The sequence below is a fragment of the Lithobates pipiens genome, unplaced genomic scaffold (assembly GCF_037356315.1).
Source record: "Lithobates pipiens isolate NorthernLeopardFrog02 unplaced genomic scaffold, aLitPip1_a1.2 Scaffold_8, whole genome shotgun sequence".
Classification (NCBI taxonomy): Eukaryota; Metazoa; Chordata; class Amphibia; order Anura; family Ranidae; genus Lithobates; species Lithobates pipiens.
In genome coordinates this window covers 194,638,570-194,659,341 of record NW_027507903.1, presented here as the reverse complement: position 1 = coordinate 194,659,341, position 20,772 = coordinate 194,638,570, and the positions used below count along the sequence as shown (strand labels likewise).

Here is a 20,772-nt window from a genome sequence, read left to right as displayed (position 1 = left end):
TTTCCAGCATGCACGTCCGAAAGAAGCCAGCCCATCGGACCGACACACACACAGGCCAAATGTCGGCCATTTTTTTTCTTTGAACCAGACATTGTCTCCAGACATTCGGCCCGTGTGTACCTGCCTTTAGAATGGTAACACTCACTAACCCTTCTGTATTAGGACCACAGAAAGCAGCTATTACTAAGCAACACTGCCCCTCTGCTGCCCATAAAATAGAGAGACGTGGTTTTGTAGTTGTCCGAGATAGCTGGGAACAGTTTAACTGATAACAGTGTACACAGGACAGCACTGGATTACTGCAGAATTAACAAAGCTTTATAGCAAAGTGCTTTTAGGGGAACGTTTAACAGAACAAAGTGGAGCAAATACAAGGCACTCATTGTTAGTTTATTTAGTTTAAATTGTACTATAAAGTAAACTATAACGAGAATCTACCATGCAGTTTTATAAAATGCAAAAGTATCTTCCATTGCAAAACTGCTGCAAGCATAAAGTACAAGCACCCAGAGGTGCCTCCCAAACCCCCCTACCCAATCTAATTCAAACCCTTGGTGGTTCTGAAAGACAAGTGTTACAAGATAAACCGCGCTGTGTAAAAAGATTAAGCAGCCAGCATATCTGAAGACAAGCAGCACATGACCAAAAGGAAAAAAATTATGCAGCGCTTAAATAAAAAAACATATAAATACATATAAATGACATTAGTGAAAATGTCCACCATGTAATAACTAACAAAAAATAAATAAAGACCCATTGGTCTAGTGATTGGGGACACTGTCCGTGAGTATATGTAAACCAGTAGGCATCAATGCAGGTCAATTGGTGAAGAAATTAGTTGAAGGCTTACCAGAAATGTTGGACTTGAAGGGGCATATACCTCTGAAGTCAAAAAGGCTTTTGTGCCAAAACGCCATGGTTGATGGAAAACCACAGACAATCCTACTTGGTATGGCATGGGACATCAGTATATGTTCAAATGGATATCACGTGAGATACAGCAAATGGAAGGCTCTAAGGGGGGTGAAAATCAGCTCACACGATAAAACCAAAAGAATAAAAAAGGTTCCACATAGTGTGATAACGTTTGAAGTAGTTCAATTTTTATCCTATTTTTAATTAGACACTCACATGTCAATCGAGAATAAATCGCATAGGATGGCACAATGGTAATAACGGTACTTCGCCGACGCGTTTCGGTCGTGGACTTTATCTAGGGTCTACTTGGATGAAACGCATCGGGTGAAGTGCCACTATTGCCATTGTGCCATCTTATGCGATTTATTCTCGATTGACATGTGAGTTTTCAATTTTTAGTCTTTTTTTAATTAAACTATTTCAAACGTTATCACACTATATGGAAACGTTTTTATTCTTTTGGTTTTATCGTGTGAGCTGATTTTCACTTCCCTGAGAGTCCTTCCATTGGCTGTATCTCACTTGATGTCCGTTTGAACATATACTGATGCCCCATACCATACCAAGATTAGCAATATCGATGACATCAGGATTGTCTGTGATTTTCCATCAATCATGATGTTATGACACAAAAGCCTTTTTGACTTGAGAGGTATATGCCCCTTCAAGTCCAACCATTCTGGTAAGCCTTCAACTAATTGGTGGCAGTTTTTTCACAAGATTTCTTCACCTATTGACCTGCATTGATGTCTACCGGTTTACATCTACTCACAGACAGTGTTCCCAATCACTAGACCAATTGGTCTTTATTTATTTTTTGTTATCACATGGGGGACATTTTCACTAAAGCCATTTATATGTATTTATATATTTTTTATGTAAGCGGAGGGGTTGATCTGAAAAAATAACCCAACATTTAACAACTTCTCTATTCCTTTAACACTAATAAATAAACCATATATACCAATGACATTAATGCAGCCTTTTTGGTTGATAGTGTTGATCTCATTGTGCTGCTGCTCCTTTATTGTTCAAAAGTCTGCAAACAGCTCTGTGAAACTGTGTTACTTACCCACAGTCAAGACCTGATTATGCTGTCTGGCTGGGGTGATCAGGGGTGTCAATGTAATATTACATAATAATTTGTTTTCCTAAACCAATCATTTTTAATATCGACCTAGTAAAATTGCATACTTATGAGTAAATTGTGTTGATTGCTGTATCCTTTTGTGCATTGTACTGTCAGTCAAGGCTGTTTATTTAAATGTGACAATCGTTTATGTTGAATTTCAAATAATCTTTTATCTTTTTACAGGGTGGATATCACCTGGGATCCCTGTCAGAATCTGTCTCCATGACTGTAAGAACTTTGCTTGGAGATCCTTTGCCAAGGTTATCAGGAGAAATGGTGCCATGTTTCAGGTATGCTTGCTTATCAATGAATTTCCCCTTATCATATTATGTTGTCACTGTTAGAGAATGTATTGAATTCTGTAGGAAAATGTATGGTATACACCGATCAGCCATCACTTTCACAACTGACTGGTTAGCCAGATAACATTAATTACCTTGTTACAATTTAATCTGAAAGTCAGTGGGAATAAATTGGGCAGCAAGTTAACATGTTGTCCCTGAGGTTAAAGTGTTGAAAGCATTAAAAATCGGCATCATAGTTTGTTGTGTATGGGGCTGCATAGCGGAAGACTGGTCAGGGTGCCTACGCTGGCCCGTTTCCATAGCCAAAAGCATCTACAGTACATATATATATATATTAGCAAGTAGCAAAATACTGACCCTTGAGCATGTTATCACCAACAGAGAGCTCACCCCCTTTCATGTTTTACGCACCACATTTAATGTGCCTGCATGGGCCCATTTTAGGTATCTTAAAATCGCTCATGCCTACAGGTGTCAGTTCTTAGGCCAACTAGTTGAATTGGCATACTCGGAGCTCGAATCCACCCTTCCGGTGAAAGACTTGGAGAAACCCATGTCTCAGCTCTAAGGGTCCCTGCTGATTGCTGACGGCCCCGGGTTGTCCCCTCTCCACAGGAAATGAGTGGGGGGAATACTGGAACTGGACGAGGACAACTGGAGGGAGATTTGGGACTTTTCCTTCTCCCCTCTGGTCTCAGCTAGGGACAAACTGGTCCAATACAAAATTGTGCATAGAGCTCACTACACGCCTCACAGGCTGCACCAGATGTCGCCAGCGCATTCTCCGGCGTGCCTTTTTCCACATTTTTAGGGTTTGCCCAGCAATCGAACATTATTGGAAAGAAGTACTGGTGATTCCTAAGGTCACTAAAATTCGTGTTCCTTATGATCTTAAATATTGTCTGCTGGGGCTGGTGGAACAACTGTCAATGCTCAGAGCCAGGAAAATACTCATATCCCTGCTATTGAACTATGCTCGTAAGGCCATTACGATGAACTGGAAACAATCGTCTCCCCCCTCTGTCAGATTCTGGAAAAGCCTAGTGAATACGTGTTTACCCCAGTATAAAGCCACCTACTCAGGCAGGGGTTGTCCACAAAAATTTGAAAAGGTATGGACCTGTTGGCTAGATGATAATACCACGGCAACTGATGAAGTAACCAATTCCTAGATTAACACTATATCTCTAGTCTGTTAGTATATTGACCCAACTACTTTCATGTTGCATTATCCTGTTGGTACCAATTTGAGCACAGATTCTCCTGAACTGAACCTTTCCCCACATTGGGGTTATAGTATAAGTTAGTTTGCTTATGTTGTATGTTGTGCCCTGTTGCAGTATGTTGCCGCATCAGAAGAACTGCCCCCGCGTGGGCGAAGGTTTGGCCCCTGCGTGGACTTATTTTGTATGCTAATGAAAAATTAAATAAAAAAGATTTTGCAAAAAAAAAACTAAAAACTAGCAAGTAGCAACATGCGTCACAGGATATTGGTGGGCAGCCTGCCCGGGGACATAGTCTCACATTCAGTTATTTATGGGGCTTGTTTGGCCTGTGGTTATGCTACGTGTGAAAGTACAGCAGAAGGACACTTTGTTTCTCAAGCATTTAATGTTATAGTGCATTAAATCTTTCTAACCCTTCACATGGCCGCGTACACATACATTGGTAGAATACATTGGTCCCTCAATGTGGTAAAGTCGGGCTGTACCTTTAGCAGAGAAACATCCCCAAAGCATAATGTTTCCACCTCCGTGCTTGACTGTAGGGATGGTGTCCTTAGGGTCAGCATTATTCTTCCCCCTAACACGGTGAGTCAAGTTAATACCAAAGAGCTAAATTTTGGTCTCTTCTGATCACAGCACTTTCTCCTAATTCTTCACTGAATCAATTTATATGTTCATTGGCAAACATCATATGGGCCTGTACAAGTGCCTTCTTGAGGAGGGGGACCTTAAGAAACTGCAGGATTTGTTGCCAATGGTTTGTTTGGTGTCTGTGGTCCCAACTGCTATGAGATCATTCATAAGCTCCTCCTGTGTAGTTCCGGGCTGATCCCTCACTTTTCTTATGATCATCTTTACCCCATGAGGTGAAATGTTGCACGGAGCTCCAGACTGAGGGTGAGTGATGGTTATTTTGTTATTCTTTCAGTTGCAAATAATCGATCCAACCGTTGTTCTCACCAAGCTTCTTGCTGATGGTCTTGTAGCCCATTCCAGCCTTGTGCAGGTCTACAATCTTGTCCCTTTGACAGGTCTTTGGTCTTGCCCATGATGGGGAGATTTGAATAGAAGAAAGATTCTGTGGACAGGTGTCTTTTATACACATAGCAGGTTGTCGTTGGAAGCACCTTAAATTGACAGGACTAATTTGTGTATCCCATGAGCACATACTGTAACCAGTCCGTGGGAGCCAGAATTCTTGTTGGTTGGCAGAGGATCAAATGCTTATTTTACTCACTGAACTGCAACTCAAATTATAACATTTGTATTGTGTTTTTTCAGAATTTTTTGTTGATATTCTGTCTCTATCATTTAAAATACACATATGACAACAATTATAGTGCCTTTATTTCTTTGAAAGTGGGAAAACGTACAAAATCTGCAGCGGATCAAATAATTTTCACCACTGTATTTGCCACCCTCCTGTAGTCTTCTGCAGGCAGTCTCTAGTGGTTGGGCCTGCTGGGTCCCTTCCTTAGGTCTACAGAGGTACAGGTTATGCACAGCCCAGTGATTGTGTCACTGTTCCTATTTATGGTAATACTTGGATTTGCAGAGGCATATGGTGCACACTGAATTAATTTATATTCTGAGATTTACCGTACTTAGCCCTGTCAAACAGCACAGCCACCATGAAGACCTGACTTCTCAGCTCAAGCAGCACAACTAGATTTGTTCCTGCCCCAAGCCTCTGACTGTACAGTGAGGGAGAAGCAGCAGACTAATGAGTTTCTCTCTGTCACTATGCTTTCTCCTACTGTCATGTTAACCACATGATCATAGCAACACAACTGATTGATTGTCTCTTTGAGTGGCCTCTCCTTCTCCAGCTTGAGCAGGGGATTTCAAGAGGCTTATACTAATTGAAATTCAGGTACATATACTTAGTTTTTATTTTTTATTTTTTTTCATTTACACATACATGCATGATTTCTTTTTATATTTGCTTTGTGTTCATCTTTAACTAGAGCTTGCCATCAGACTTTTTCATAGATTAAGCATCCTCTCTAGCTAAATAAATGACAGAAATTGATCCCTGATTTCTAGAGTATTCTATTATTTTGACAAAAAAAAAAATAATCCTTTTCTTTTTTTTTTGTAGTGCATTAGAGTCCATACAGAATTCAAGACATGTGCATGCTCCATACTGGAAGAGTTTATTGCATGATGGTATATTAGCATTTTTTTTTCTGTTGCACACTGTATTGTTGTTAATGAAAATAGTTGCATTTGATTGTTTTTTTTTAAATTGAGAAGATTTAGTAGGTTTCCGACAGTTAAAGGTCACTGTTCCAATGATTAATGTACTCAGAAGGCATCATTTTGCCATTTATTAAAGAAACCCTGTTCGGTAGCTAAACAGATAAAAACATCACTGACTTGCAGAAGAAGTAATAGTTAATTTTTGTTTTCCAATTTTTATATATACTTCTCTACAAATATAAAAATATAATATAAAAATGTTCTATAAATATATAATATAAAAATGTGTCTACAGTTAACACAGGGTGCACCCATGACATAACATATTCATCATTTACAGATTTTTTTAAATTGAGAGCACAGCAAAAATCGTGTGTCCTTTCTTTAACTTGAGCTGATTAAGCCTGCCTTGCATTATTATCACAAGTTCTGTTTTAATACGGCAGAAATGCATTTAAAACTGCTATTCGTGTTCTTTTAAAATGTAGAATCCTGTAAGGAAAGAGAATAACTTTATTTTTACGACAGTAGCCTGATTTATTTCTTATCCATTGAGAGACAATAGAACTGTTGCTTACAGGAGGTTTGGACACTGACAAATTAGACAACCCCTCTCAATATAAGCCTGTCTCAATTTTTTTGCTAGTTTCCTAGGAGATTGGATGTCTTTTTTTTTCAGCTATGATGCATTGAAGATGTATCATCCAGACTGTTCTCTACATCGCTTAAAATTAGAAAGTCTTGCGCACTACCTACTGAGAGTAAAAATTATATGGACAGCTGCTGGCAATCACATCCCATCTAGCCGTGTGTGTGCATAAATATCAAAAAATGGTGCCGCGCTATCTACATATTATACTGCTATAGCAGCAGTGATTGAATAAAGTGTCAATAGTGCTATATGATACTATAATGTATATCTTACTCACATGCATCACATACGTTACATTCATAACACTGCTTAAATAATAATAAAATAATAAAGTGATATATTCCTTTGATATGTATAATAATTCTCTTTAAAATCTCACAAGTCAAACTGACATGATGGAGATAGACGAAAACAAGTTCATTAGAGTAAATGCTGAATAAATAAAAGTGACAAAAAGTGAAAATAAAGTGCTATAGTGCAACAAACTGTGATTCGCTAACTGTGGATCAGTGCAAAATAAATATCATAAAGTCCATAAAGTCCAACACAAATAAATAAATCCTTTGATTGAAGTGATCAAAACGTGTTGAATTGTCCACACTGTGGCGCTCCCCCTTAGGTAATAGCCGCTCACCTCTGAGCATGTGACTTCACATTTAAGCATGGTCAAAACACGCATATAAATCACCTCTGAATTCTATGATAACCGCGGGATCCTGGGCTGCTCAATAACGCTGTTTCTTCATATATAAACAGTAGGAAAGAAGACTCTATAGCGTGATATAGTTTTTAAATAAAAAATGTATTATACAAAAAAGCCGCAATGCAGGGTACTCACATGGGTCTGGTGCGTCAGTGCACCGCTCTATTCAAAGCCTAAAAAACTGGCAACGTGTTGAGGTCATAGGTTCCTCCACTGTGAGACAGACCAGCTGTCTCCTACACCGTCCTATCCCCTCCCCAACTCATGTTGATACAGGGAAATTACATATCTTCCTCAGGGGGATGTTAATTGGACGGTTAGTCTGTCTGTTAAATAATCGGCCATCGCCATTTTCTTGTAGCCTAAGGACATTCTATTGCCCATAGGCTTGGTGTAATCCGATAGCTGCACTGATATCCACATCTAGATAACATACAGACCATCACCCAGCAACATGGATCTAATACCTACTTCATCTTGCCATGGTCCCACAAATTCAATGTATATAACAAAAGCAAATATGCCGCATTACTATAATAACAATCAATCTCAGGACGATGCTGTGGAGCAGACCTACTATCTCATCCCAGAAAACCACCATTTACTAAACAAATAAATCTTAAAAAATCATGAATAGTAACATACAAATATGCTAATCAAATGCTAATTCATTAAAAATCCTAAATGTGACACATGGTTAAAACACATATGCTAACCAAATGAAAGTATGTTCTAATAGCAAACATGAATTCATTAAAAGTTTCACCTATTTTTACATACTGGGACCAGAATTAACTAAATAAAATTATATATTAAAATATAAAAATATATATAGTAGCAACAATTGTATGCGCAAAACCATAGAGGTAAATTGAAGGGATACCATCATATCCTTAAGGGGGGGGGGGGGGGGGGGTTGTACAGCAAAAGAGCTACATCTCTATATATCCCATAACTATATTATTGTAATAACTTAATTCCTTTAGTTGAGTCATCATAGCTCTATGGGAACCTAACTAACCCACAAAGATGACCAGTTGACCACCCACAAAACATATAATAAATAATTACTAAGAAAACATTTTGAGTCAACCTCTTTATTTAGATCCCCTGGTGCAAGGGAACCTAATTGGTGTATCTAAAATGATTTCCTCTTACTACTCTCTCTTGCATAATTGGAACCCCTCCAGTGGCGTTTGGGGGCCTCAGTACCCCAAAATTGCATCCCTTCCGGATTTTTATTGTGTTTATCTCTGAAGTTGATAAATAATGTTTATCAAATCTCTGGCGGATATTTCTCACGTGTGCTTCCATTCTTACACTAAATGCTTTCTTAGTTCTGCGTATGTATCACAGGTTCCATGGACATTTAATTGCGTAAACCACCCCTGTAGTGTTCTCTACATCCCTGCTGGTGCTTTGTTCCTGTTTGGCACAGTTATCCTCACCCTGGCTTATGGTGTACCATGTGATGACCCTGCCAGACTAAACATTGCAGGAATAGCCTGAAAGTGAAAGTTGGGCACTGGCTTCTGCATAGGACACTTTCCACACTCCATTTTGCTAAAGTTAGCTGTGCAGTGCTTTCCAAATCCAGAGCCACTGGTATTGCCTTAGCGCTTGCCCTGTCTCTGAAGATTCATTTAGTGAGTAAGCCAGCCAGGCTGAGCACTTTGAGCTACCTCTTTTGCTTAGGCTGCTGGTCACCATTGTTCCATGTATCTGACAGTGGTTAATGCTGTGGCATTGAGTGCTGACATCATCTATTGGGTGAAGTGTTGTATGCACAAGCTCTCTCTTTCCAGCCAAACAGCGGTGAATCAGCATCTCCCTGCTGTTGCTGTTGCTGCTGCATGCATTGAGCTGCATAGAACTCTGATCTTTGATTAGTTCCTGCTGGCTGCCTACAGTGACTCTGATCACCTCCAGCCATCCCATCCTTATCTGCTACAAAACTCTCTGAGATCGGCCATGCCTCTTCCCCCAAGCCTTACGATCACACTGTCCTAACATGTCTCATTCAGACACCAGGGGACAATCTCATTGTACCCCGTACCCCCAGCTCACTCCAGAGATTTTTGCAGTTTGCCTACTTTTAGGCTAATTCGCACTGAGGCGTTTTACAGGCGCTTGCATAGTGCCTGTAAAGAGCCTCTCCTCTCACTCCAGTGTGAAAGCCAGAGTGCTGGCAGGAAGCCAAAAAAAGTTCTGCAAGCCGCATCTTTGAGGCGCTATAGGAGCGGCACTAAAATTATGATATCACTTTGCTCTTAGAGTCTGTCCCATCTTGCTAGTCGTCTGCAGGTCTGTTGGGTGTGGCTAGATCCTCTCCTCTTTTGGCTGAGGTTTTTATTACTGCAGCAATGTGAAATTATATGACCCAAACTACCCAGGTTGTTGCTCCTGCACCCTCTCCCACAGTTTCTATTTCTGACTTGCCTGTGGCCTTTAGGGGCTTTCTAGCCATCGTACGCAGAGAATTTGTCATGGACTGGTGAGCTCATCCCTGAGGCGTCAGTCTACTGCTACTACTTTGAGAGTAATCCAAACTATTTCAGTTCTAATTAATGGGGTGAACACTGTTTTGACACTAGAGAAACAGCCTGTTGCTTCTAGCAGTTTCCAGTCTTGGGTGGTTTAAAACTCCTACGCCTGCAAAGACTTTCCATCATAGTCAGTTTTTTCAACTTTTCTCTATGGAAACATCCTAATAAGCTGTTGGATCCTAGCCTTGCATCCTTTTAGTGAGGATATGATCTATACTCACTGCCTATCTGGCACTGTCCTGCCTTAACAAGGTGTTTACTATTCCAGGAGAGGATGCACACTTCTTAAAGGACCCAAACCCAGCAAGCCGTTAACAGAGTTTTGTTGTCACTGGTTGGTTGGCTGTAACTCTTCTTTTTCAAACCATGTCTGGCTGGTCCAAATGCCTTAAAAGAGATCTAACTACCGATGTGGACAATTGCTTAATCCGAATATGTGAAGTAGGTGACTGTAGCGTTAAATTTTAGCTATGATAGTTTGCTGGAAGCCTCCTTTCTTGCATTTGTGTTTCATGCTAGTACATATGTGTAGGGCACTTTTGACTAAAGTGCTGGACTACAGAAACCCTTGTGTGTCAAAAGCATTTGATCTGCATGTCCTTTGAGGGAGAGTCTGTTCAGACCAGCTCTTGACAACATCAAAGATGTTAATGGGGGCAAGAACACCCATCTTCCTCAGCGGAAGAAGCCTTACGAACAACCTGCATTTCTTCTCGCTCTCTTAAGAAATGTCCCCTCATTTTTCTTCATCACCTTGACCACTATGTAGACACTCCTGAGATGGCTTTCTGTCCACTAGCATGTCTTGGCACTCACTATCTGCCAAATCATTGGGCAAGCCTTCCGTTGCACCCCCACTTTTCACAGTGGGGAACATTTAATAGCTTTTGCATATGCTTGGACAGCTTGCATCTCAGATGCCTGGGAACAGGAGATGGTATTCCAGGACTGCAAACAAAAGTTTTGCTTCCTACCTTCTCCTCAGTTTCTCATCTCCAACCTTCCTGTGCCACCACACAGATTAGCAAATCTCCAATAAAACCTCATGGATTTTCTGAATCAAGGTGTCATTACCCCAGTTCCAGAGGATGTATGGTTCCATAGGTTTTACTCCAAACTATTCACCGTTTTTAAGTCCAAAGGGGATATTCACCCCATTTTAACCACTTGAGACCCGCGCTATAGCCGAATGACGGCTACATCGCGGATCTCCTTTGCCGGGACTACGTCTATTGATGTCGTCCCGTGCACGAGCGGCCTGCGCGCCCCCTGAGGGGCGCACGCGGCGCGCTCTGTGATCGGCGAGTCTATGAGACTCGTCTGATCACTGATCCGAGCAAGGGGTCGATCCCGACCCCTTGTCACGTGATCAGCTGTCAGCCAATGACAGCTGATCATGTGATACAACGGAGCCGGTAATCTGCTATTATTCCTCCTCACGCTAACAGCGCGAGGAGAAAAAAAAAGAGCCGATCACCGGCGGCTGTGATCGGGACATCAGTCCCGATCACGGCCAGCCCTGCCAGTGCCCACCTGCCCCCTGCCAGTGCCACATCATTAAAAAATAAGTGCGCCCCCGTCAGTGCCACCCAGCAGTGCCCATAGTGCCACCCAGCAGTGCCCATAGTGCCACCCAGCAGTGCCCACAGTGCCACCCAGCAGTGCCCACAATCTGCCTCAACAAAGGTGCTGCACCCCAGTGCCACATATCTGTGCCCATCAGTGTCATCTACCAGTGCCCAGCAGTGCCACCTATCAGTGCCCATCAGTCCCATCTATCAGTGGTACCTATCAGTGCCCCTTAGTGCCACCCATCCGTGCCATCTTATCTGTGCCCATCAGTGCCGCCTTATCTGTGCCCATTGGTGCCGCCTTATCTGTGCCTATTAGTGCCGCCTTAACTATGCCTATCAGTGCCCACCAATGCAGCCTATCAGTGCCCACCAGTGCAGCCTATCAGTGCCGCCTCATCAGCGCACTTCAATGAAGGAGAAAAATTACCTGTTTGCAAAATTTTATAACAAACTATTAAACATGATTTTTTTTATTTTTTTTGCATCTATTTTTGTTTGTTTAGCAAAAAATAAAACTCCCAGCTGTAATTAAATACCCCACCAAAAGAAAGCTCTATTTGTTGGGAAAAAATGATAAAAATTTCATTTGGGTACGGTGTTGTATGCCCGCGCAATTGTCATTCAAAGTGCATCAGCGCTGAAAGCTGAAAATTGGTCTGGGCAGGAGGGGGGTTTAAGTGCCCAGTAAGCAAGTGGTTAAACATCGCTTTGCTATGTCTTCTTTCAGGTTCAAAAATTTGACATGTGTCCTAACAATTCTTTCATTACCTCTGTTTACCAGGGAGACTTCTGTAGACATCAGAGATGCTCTGGGCATCCCACTATAACCCTAACCTACTTTTTTGCTAGTGTTTTAATTTGATGGACCTCATCTCTCTTATTGAGAAATCACTTTTAGCTTAAAGTGGTGTTCCACCGACCGCTGCAAAAATTAAAAGCCAGCAGCTACACATACTGCAGCTGCTGGCTTTAAATAGGACACTTGGAGTCCAGCGATGTTTTCATCAGCTGTCGGGTGCATGCCACCGCCATTGTGAGTAAGGGAACCCGGCAGTGTAGCCTTACGACTTCACGCCGGGAACTCTACTGCGCATGCGCGAGGCTCTGCTCCTCTCTCCTACTGGCTCGGCGGCAGGGGGAGGAGGAGGGAGCCGAGTAGTGATGTCATGGGCCGCGGCCTGGACTCCCGGAAGTGGGAACAGGATCCCCCCCCCCCCGAAAGGTGCCAAATGTGGCACCGGAGGGGGGAGCAGACAAATCAGCAGAAGTTCCACTTTTGGTTGGAACTCCACTTTAACTAGTTTATTTTCTCTTTGAAATCTTCAATCAACTTTTCAGTCCAACTCCTCACTTTTTGCTTCTGGAACAATAGGGGTGCATCCAGATTGGATCATGGGCGCAGTCTGAAATGTTGCTTCGGCTCTCGATCCTGTGTGGGTGCTCACCTCGGCACTTGTGCAAAGTTGGTAGTTAGCCTCAGGATGCAGTACAGGTTCAGGGCTGTGGTCCATCCCTATGGAATCCAGACTCTGAAGACCCTTCCATATGCCAATTGTGTCAGGCAGAGTCTGGACTCTGTATAGGACCAGAGACATGGACAGGTAAGACAGGGTCACCCTGTATGTCTAACCATTACTGTAGCCCCACAATCCTAAATAGTATAGGTTCTTACATTTTAACTATCCTATAAACTTTCTGGATGTTATTGACTAATAGAATATAGACAAACAGGCAGTGATTATGGTATAGTTTAAAGTGCAAAGGTATAGTTTAAATTGAATTGATGTTTTGCCACGCATTTCAAAATTATTAGGTTTCATTACGATGGTGGATTGAAGTAAGCAGATAACCAAATTATATTTTTGTTTTTTCACACTTCTACTTTTACCTTGTATGACTTGAATACGTATGTTTTATTTGTACGCATTGTGTTCCATTATGACAGAAACTAGGTTGATACCGGAGCCAAGTACTAAGGGCTTGTCTACAGCCAGTCCCCAACATACAGATGTTTCCACCATTGATGAATTTCTTGAAAATCATATGAAGAAAATCTTGCATGCTGTGCCTCAGTCCACAACCTGCATACTATCTCCCAAAGCAGACACTTCTAGACTGGCTACTAATGTGCAAGTGGAAGAGAGCACAGCTCCCAGTGACCAAGTAAAGGCCGCAATAAGGTAGCTATTTTAAGATATTTCACACAGTATTTAGAATGTACCTCATATGATTAAAGGATTTACATGAATTTTTATAAGCCTTTCTTTATAGTATAGTTTATATTAATTAGGCGATATGCATGCTACTAGTGTGCAGTCACTGCGGTGGCCATATTTTAGAACATAGTATACATGAAGATTTCTCTATGTAGGCTATTATTGCTTAAAGCGGAGGTCCACCCTAAAGTGGACCTTCCGCTCATTGGAATCCTCCCCCCCTCCGGCGCCACAATTGGCACCTTTCAGGGGGGAGGGGGTATCTGCACCCACTTCCAGGATAGCTCTCTGCGGAAAGGGGCGTAGATTACGCCCCTTTCCGAAAGTCCCCCGCTGCCTGCTGGGAAACACACAGATCCCAGAGGCAGCGGGTCCATCCTTATTGCGCAGCGCGACTCGCGCATGCGCAGTAGGGTACCCGGGAAATGAAGCCGAAAGGCTCCACTTCCTGATTCCCATACCCAAGATGGCGGCGGCAGCACCCGAGAGACGATCGAGAGACCGGCTTCGGGTGCCGACATCGCAGGCGCGCTGGACAGGTAAGTGTCACTATTTTAAAAGTCAGCAGCTGCAGTATTTGTAGCTGCTGGCTTTTAAAAAAAAACGCGGATTCCCTCTTTAAAGTGGAACTATAGGCAAAGTCAGAAAGGACATATGATACAGTGTATACAGTGTATAAATGGGTATTTATTATTCTGACCCCCCCCCCATAACATGGTTTTATATCCTAATAATTCTGCCAGTAGATTCATTATTATTTTTCCACTTCCTTTACCATGGTGACAATGCTATTCATTTTGTAGTGAAATTGCAGTAGTTGTAGTAGTGGTAGTTTTACACTGGCCATAGAGGGATTGGAATTCCATGCTGAACTGAACAAATTTTGATCAGGGTGTTGCCTCACAGAAGTCAGTTGTTTGATTACCTTCTTTCAAAGTTGTTGTGCTGGAAAACTGCTTTCAGTCTGTGTATTCTGACAGCGGGACTCAAGAATACAATGTCTCAGTGGAGGCTGATTCCTTCATCCACCTCACTTGTGTCAATGGACGAATTGGTTCTTTTTTTTTTTTTCTCGTACAGTGCACTGACTGATAAAGTAATATTGCCCATCTAGAGTATGGCCAACATGTACCGTAGTTTTAAATGGACATTAAAGTAAGGATCGATCAATATTGTTTTTTTTTTTGGTGCCGATACAATACCAATATTTCGGCCACCTCTAGCTGATATTCTCTGCTTGATATGCTATATATTTAAAAAAATTATTTTTACACTGTCCTTTTACTTTTTTTTTTATCACTGTTATTGCTGTCACAAGGAATGAAACCATCCCTTGTGACAGGTACTCTTTATGGAGGGACACCAAACCCCTCCCCTGCACTTGAAAGTATTCAAAATGTCAAGATCTGCATTTTTGAATACTTCCTATTTTTTTTTTAAACTGGCATCGCTTCTGGGTCACTAGATCCGAGACCCGAACGAAGCATCAGGCCTCCTGGTGGGACCCCTCTAGCTGCTTGCTCGGGCCTCCCGGTGGGACCCCTCTCATTGCTTGTAATAACAGCTGAGCGGCAATAAAGCCGGCCGTCCACTCCAAAGCATGGCCTGCCCGCTCCCCCCCCCCCCCACCTTTCTGCGATATGTGACGTACATATCCTAGGGGGCACTGCAAGCATAGAGCATATCATTCACCTAGGCAAGTGGTAAATAAAAAAAATAATTAAAAAAAAGTTAGAAAAGAGAGGAGGGGTGGATAGGGGGAAACTTTCATTTCAGGGTAAAGATCCACTTTACGTTAAAGATGAACAAATTAAAGACCAACTCCAGCTAACCTTTTTTTTCTTTCTTTTTTTTTTTTCTTTTTTTAATAGCTTAAAATATACCTAAAGGATAGAGTGGGGAGGGTTGAGAGCATTGGTGAGGTTTTTTGCCATCTCTGGCTCTGTTATTCACTCTATTTTGCCTGGTAACCATTAGGACCAAGAAACTAAGTAAAAGAAAACCCCAAATCAGGTTCTAAGGGCTAATGTACACTGCAACGCAGAGTGGCAGGATTGATTCAGTGCTCTGTGCATTGCCAGCTGGGCTAGGAGCAATTCATTGCATCGCGCTGCTCCCCTTTTTTTTTTTTTTTGCTTTGTTTGAGCTTTATTTGAAGTGTACAGAACATACACTTCATTCACTGCAATGTGCGCTGCCTAATATTGCAGTGCGTTTTGGACCTGTGTGCTGCATTGCAGTGTGAATGGGATATGTAGGAAAAAATAGTTTCCTGTGGTGATCATGTGGTAAAACATCTGTCACCGCACATTGTGCGAATTGGCCCTTGTAGAGGAATGCTAGTGTAAACTAGACCTAAAAGACATTATTGATATCTGCTTCAATTGGCCTGCCTCCATTGCAGGGGATAACTGATGCCAAAAATCTGGTTGATATTAGGTGTTCGTCATTCTGTGTCTCTGGTATGGAGGATGATGCAACAACAGCTGAAGGCCTTTCATATAAAATGTGATGGAAAATGAATTAATGTGTTTTGGATCCATGTAGCCATGTGTGTTCAAATGCATTACTCTCAAATAACTTGAATTAAAAAATGCAGGCCAACACACCAAAAGTAGAGCCTGTAGGGATTTTTCACACTGTACCTGAATATGTGCTAATATCAATGGTCTGCACAGAAAACAGTGGATTTTGTCATGTCAGTGCTATTTGCCTAAGCTTGAAAGTGCAATAAAATTCATGACCATTTATCTGATGTGAATGCGCCCAAAAGTAAAATATTGAGGACCACTACTATTAAGAAAAAACTTCATGAGCTGGGTTGTACATTATTCTATCACCGCATGGTTTTCCATTTCAAGTCTAAAGATAAGCCACCACCTTGATTTATTACTGAATAAGATATAGATGGCATTCATGTGTATCTGATGTAAAAAGATATCTTCTGCTAGATTGTTCTGCATAAACATCCACTGTCTGTTATCTACAAGTATATTAGACAGGGCTTCAAAATTCTGCAGTCTGAAGGAATCATCAGGGAAGGACCTCTAGTGGTATACAGAATTAAGGGTTTAAAAAAAAAATGATATATAATTTTATTTAATCATTTTTATTTCACTTACAATTGGTAGCCATCATTATATTAAACAGTTCACTAAACAAATCTGTGCATAAAATGCCATCATGCAAACTTCAGAATAGCAAAGCATATAATGGAAGAATGGCACAAATACAATAAAAATACAAAAATGTGTTTTTAGCGAAAATACACTATAGTTTCTACTTGGCTTCAGAAATAAGTTATACAGGGGTATGTTGAGATATGATATTCTAGACCCCTTAAAGACTATTTGTCTAATATTGCAGCGTTTGTACAGCAAATGGTACAGTTATCTGTTCCAGTAAACTTTTCATGCTTTTCTATATTCAGTCTTTTCAGCCAAGAGAATTTGGACAATGAAAGCCTGCTGGAATCGGTGGCCAAAACATTAGCTGCTATTGATAAAATTGCAAATGCACAGGTATGTTTCAAATACATTGTGCTCTATTTATTACACTTTATTAATTTGTGCATGTTTAAATGATGTAATGTAGAACTATAGCCTTCAAATAGTTTGTGCTGCAGCAGGTAACTATATGTGCATCTACAGCGTTTTATCCTGGTTTTCGTGCAAAATCCCACACATACCTGACTGTGAAGTCCACCTAAAATGCAGCTTCCTATGATAGTGTGACAATGATGCTGCTCTGCTGCTAAATTCAGAGCAGAATTGTTACACTCATGTAGGATGGGCCTGCATGTATTACAGTGGGGCGAAAAAATGCTGAGGGGGGACGTCAGTGACTGGCTATCGGCATTGTCCCTGCTAATTAATAAGCTACATCATATGTCCACACTTAGCCCTGGACTGAAAGACCCCCCCACCCCCCCGACTGTAAGCTGCAGTGGGTGGCAGGGGTGCATGTGGGTCACATGAAAGAGAATTTGGCTCAGCCAGGGAAAGTAAAATGTTTTTGTTTACTTTATGAGGTTATACATCACCTAGGAACTGAATTTAGGTATGCTGTGTGAATGGGAACCTATAACATAGTGGTGATTTCCCAAATTTGACTCCAGAAATGGAAGTACACTTGAATGCTACAGAGATGATAGGGTATTCTCTGCTTCCCCCTTGCTGTACAAATGCACATACAGTACAGACCAAAAGTTTGGACACACCTTCTCATTCAAAGAGTTTTCTTTATTTTCATGACTATGAAAATTGTAGATTCACACTGAAGGCATCAAAACTATGAATTAACACATGTGGAATTATATACTGAACAAAAATGTGTGAAACAACTGAAAATATGTCTTATATTCTAGGTTCTTCAAAGTAGTCACCTTTTGCTTTGATTACTGCTCCGCACGCTCTTGGCATTCTGTTGATGAGCTTCAAGAGGTAGTCACCTGAAATGGCTTTCCAACAGTCTTGAAGGAGTTCCCAGAGATGCTTAGCACTTGTTGGCCCTTTTGCCTTCACTCTGCTGTCCAGCACACCCCAAACCATCTCGATTGGGTTCAGGTCCGGTGACTGTGGAGGCCAGGTCCTCTGGCGCAGCACCCCATCACTCTCCTTCTTGGTCAAATAGCCCTTACACAGCCTGGAGGTGTGTTTGGGCTCATTGTCCTGTTGAAAAATAAATGATGGTCCAACTAAACGCAAATCGGATGGAATAGCATGCCGCTGCAAGATGCTGTGGTAGCCATGCTGGTTCAGTATGCCTTCAATTTTGAATAAATCCCCAACAGTGTCACCAGCAAAGCACCCTAACACCATCACACCTCCTCCATGCTTCACGGTGGGAACCGGGCATGTAGAGTCCATCCGTTCACCTCTTCTGCGTCGCACAAAGACACGGTGGTTGGAACCAAAGATCTCAAACTTGTACTCATCAGACCAAAGCACAGATTTCCACTGGTCTAATGTCCATTCCTTGTGTTCTTTAGCCCAAACAAGTCTCTTCTGCTTGTTGCCTGTCCTCAGCAGTGGTTTTCTAGCAGTTATTTTACTATGAAGGCCTGATTCACACAATCTCCTCTTAACAGTTGTTCTAGAGATGTGTCTGCTGCTAGAACTCTGTGTGCATATCGTCCGCAACAGAGGTGACTCTTGGTCTTCCTTTCCTGGGGCGGTCGTCACGTGAGCCAGTTTCTTTGTAGTGCTTGATGGTTTTTGCCACTGCACTTGGGGACACTTTCAAAGTTTTCCCAATTGTTCAGACTGACTGACCTTCATTTCTTAAAGTAATGATGGCCACTCGTTTTTCTTTACTTAGCTGCTTTTTTCTTGCCATAATACAAATTCTAACAGTCTATTCAGTAGGACTATCAGCTGTGTACTGTATCCACCTCCTGCACAACACAACTGATGGTCCCAACCCCATTTATAAGGCTTGAAATCCCACTTATTAAACCTGACAGGGCACACCTGTGAAGTGAAAACCATTTCGGGGGAGTACCTCTTGAAGCTCATCAACAGAATGCCAAGAGTGTGCGGAGCAGTAATCAAAGCAAAGGGTGGCTACTTTGAAGAACTTAGAATATAAGACATATTTTCAGTTGTTTCACACTTTTTTGTTCAGTATATAATTGGACATGTGTTAATTCATAGTTTTGATGCCTTCAGTGTGAATCTACAATTTTCATAGTCATGAAAATAAAGAAAACTCTTTGAATGAGAAGGTGTGTCCAAACTTTTGGTCTGTACTGTAGCTCATATCATTCTAGACAAGTGTAACTCTTAATACTCTAAACCGGTGCTTTTTTTCTGCCGGAACGTGGCGGAACGGTGTTCTGCCACCTCTAGCAGCCCTGTCCTCTCCATCATGTTGCTGAACGCAGAAGGCGAAGAGGAAGTTTTTGCACTACTCACTTGCTTCACCGGCTTCTGTGTCCCATTGCCGGACACTCAAGGTGGTACAGAGCTCTGGGCAGTGGTATAGAGGTAAGCTGTGGGTGGGTGGAAGAGGTGAACTGCGGACAGGTGGGGGGAAGGAAGATGTGAGCTGCGGGTGGGCTCTTGAGGTCAGAAGTGGTGAGCTGCGGACGGGGGCAGGGGTGAACAGGTGAGCTGTGGATGGAGAGCCTAGTTTAACTGTGGACAAGGGTTGCAGAGGTAAAGTGTAAATGGGGAGCACGGAGGTAAGCAAAAGGTGGTTACATTGTTGGAGATATACAAGTACTGTCCCTTGTACTGATTTTTTTTTTCTGTGCCCTGTACAATGCACACACTTCATCACTGCAGAGTATGCTTTCCTGAGTCCTGTGTGTTATGCGCTCCTAACTGTGGTAATCTATGCCTCTTGGGCTTTGAGCAATAGGCAGATTTGGCACCACTTTACTACTCACCCCATGGAATGAGGGGGTTTGGAGTGCAGAGTTGGCTGGGGAGGGTGAGCTCCTGTACCTATTCTCTGAGGAAAAAAAGCCTAAACCATTTATTTCATTATTATTATCCTTGCATTTAAAAACACCTTTTTCAAAAATCATAGTTATTATGTATGCATAAACCAATGTCTTTCCTGCTACTACCTTTTCCCCATTTCTGCTATTCCCATTCTTTGGATTCCTCTTTACTACCTTCGTCCTTTCATTACACTGTAGCACAAAACTCAGTCAATCTGTGATAAGTTTGGATTGCACATTAGACTGTTACTATCAAGAACTGCAGTGACTTTTACATATCCTTTTTACACATGATTGTAAAATCATCTTCTGAATCTGAAGAAGAGATTTAAAGTTCACCAGTTTATATAAAAAATATAAAATGTATGCCAGGGTGCTTATTGGTTCATATTTTTTTTTTGCTAGACAAAGAACTGTATTGCATTGTCCTCAAACTCATCTCTCTTGACTCAAGTTGCATTGCAGCATGTTTCACGTCTGAGCTTCGAACGGTAGGTTATTTTGAATGTCTTCAAAAAAGTTGCAATTACTTACCAGATTGGTGTGTATGTATACATGTGCTGCCTTGCCATGCTTTATGTTGCTCGAAGAAGTATGGTTTAAGCAAGTTGATTTTCTGTTACCAGAGAATTCCCGGTAAGTAGTAGAAGCAGATTAGAATGGTGGGCTTCTTGCTGTTATGCATTATGTTGAAATGTGCAGAATCTTTTTGAATTTAGTGAGTGGCCAAGTAGTCAACGTTAAAAAGCATATAAAGATTCTCATAATTGCAGAGTTTGAACCACCAAACTTGACTCAAGTTTACTCCTGTTTTAAAAAAAGGCAGCATGGGCTCCAAAAGGAAACGACT

The 20,772-nt window shown here is 41.7% G+C and overlaps 1 protein-coding gene across 2 annotated transcripts in view; it reads left to right on the top strand.

Moving 5' to 3' along the window:
- Positions 1-20,772, top strand: part of HDAC10 (histone deacetylase 10) — a 79,173-nt gene that overhangs the window by 43,385 nt on the left and 15,016 nt on the right. For both annotated transcript variants that reach the window (XM_077472869.1, XM_077472870.1), the window contains exons 12-16: positions 2,234-2,340; positions 5,683-5,750; positions 13,204-13,438; positions 16,905-16,995; positions 20,328-20,413. In XM_077472869.1, the coding sequence (XP_077328995.1) occupies positions 2,234-2,340; positions 5,683-5,750; positions 13,204-13,438; positions 16,905-16,995; positions 20,328-20,413 (587 nt within the window). The remainder of the gene's footprint in view (positions 1-2,233; positions 2,341-5,682; positions 5,751-13,203; positions 13,439-16,904; positions 16,996-20,327; positions 20,414-20,772) is intronic.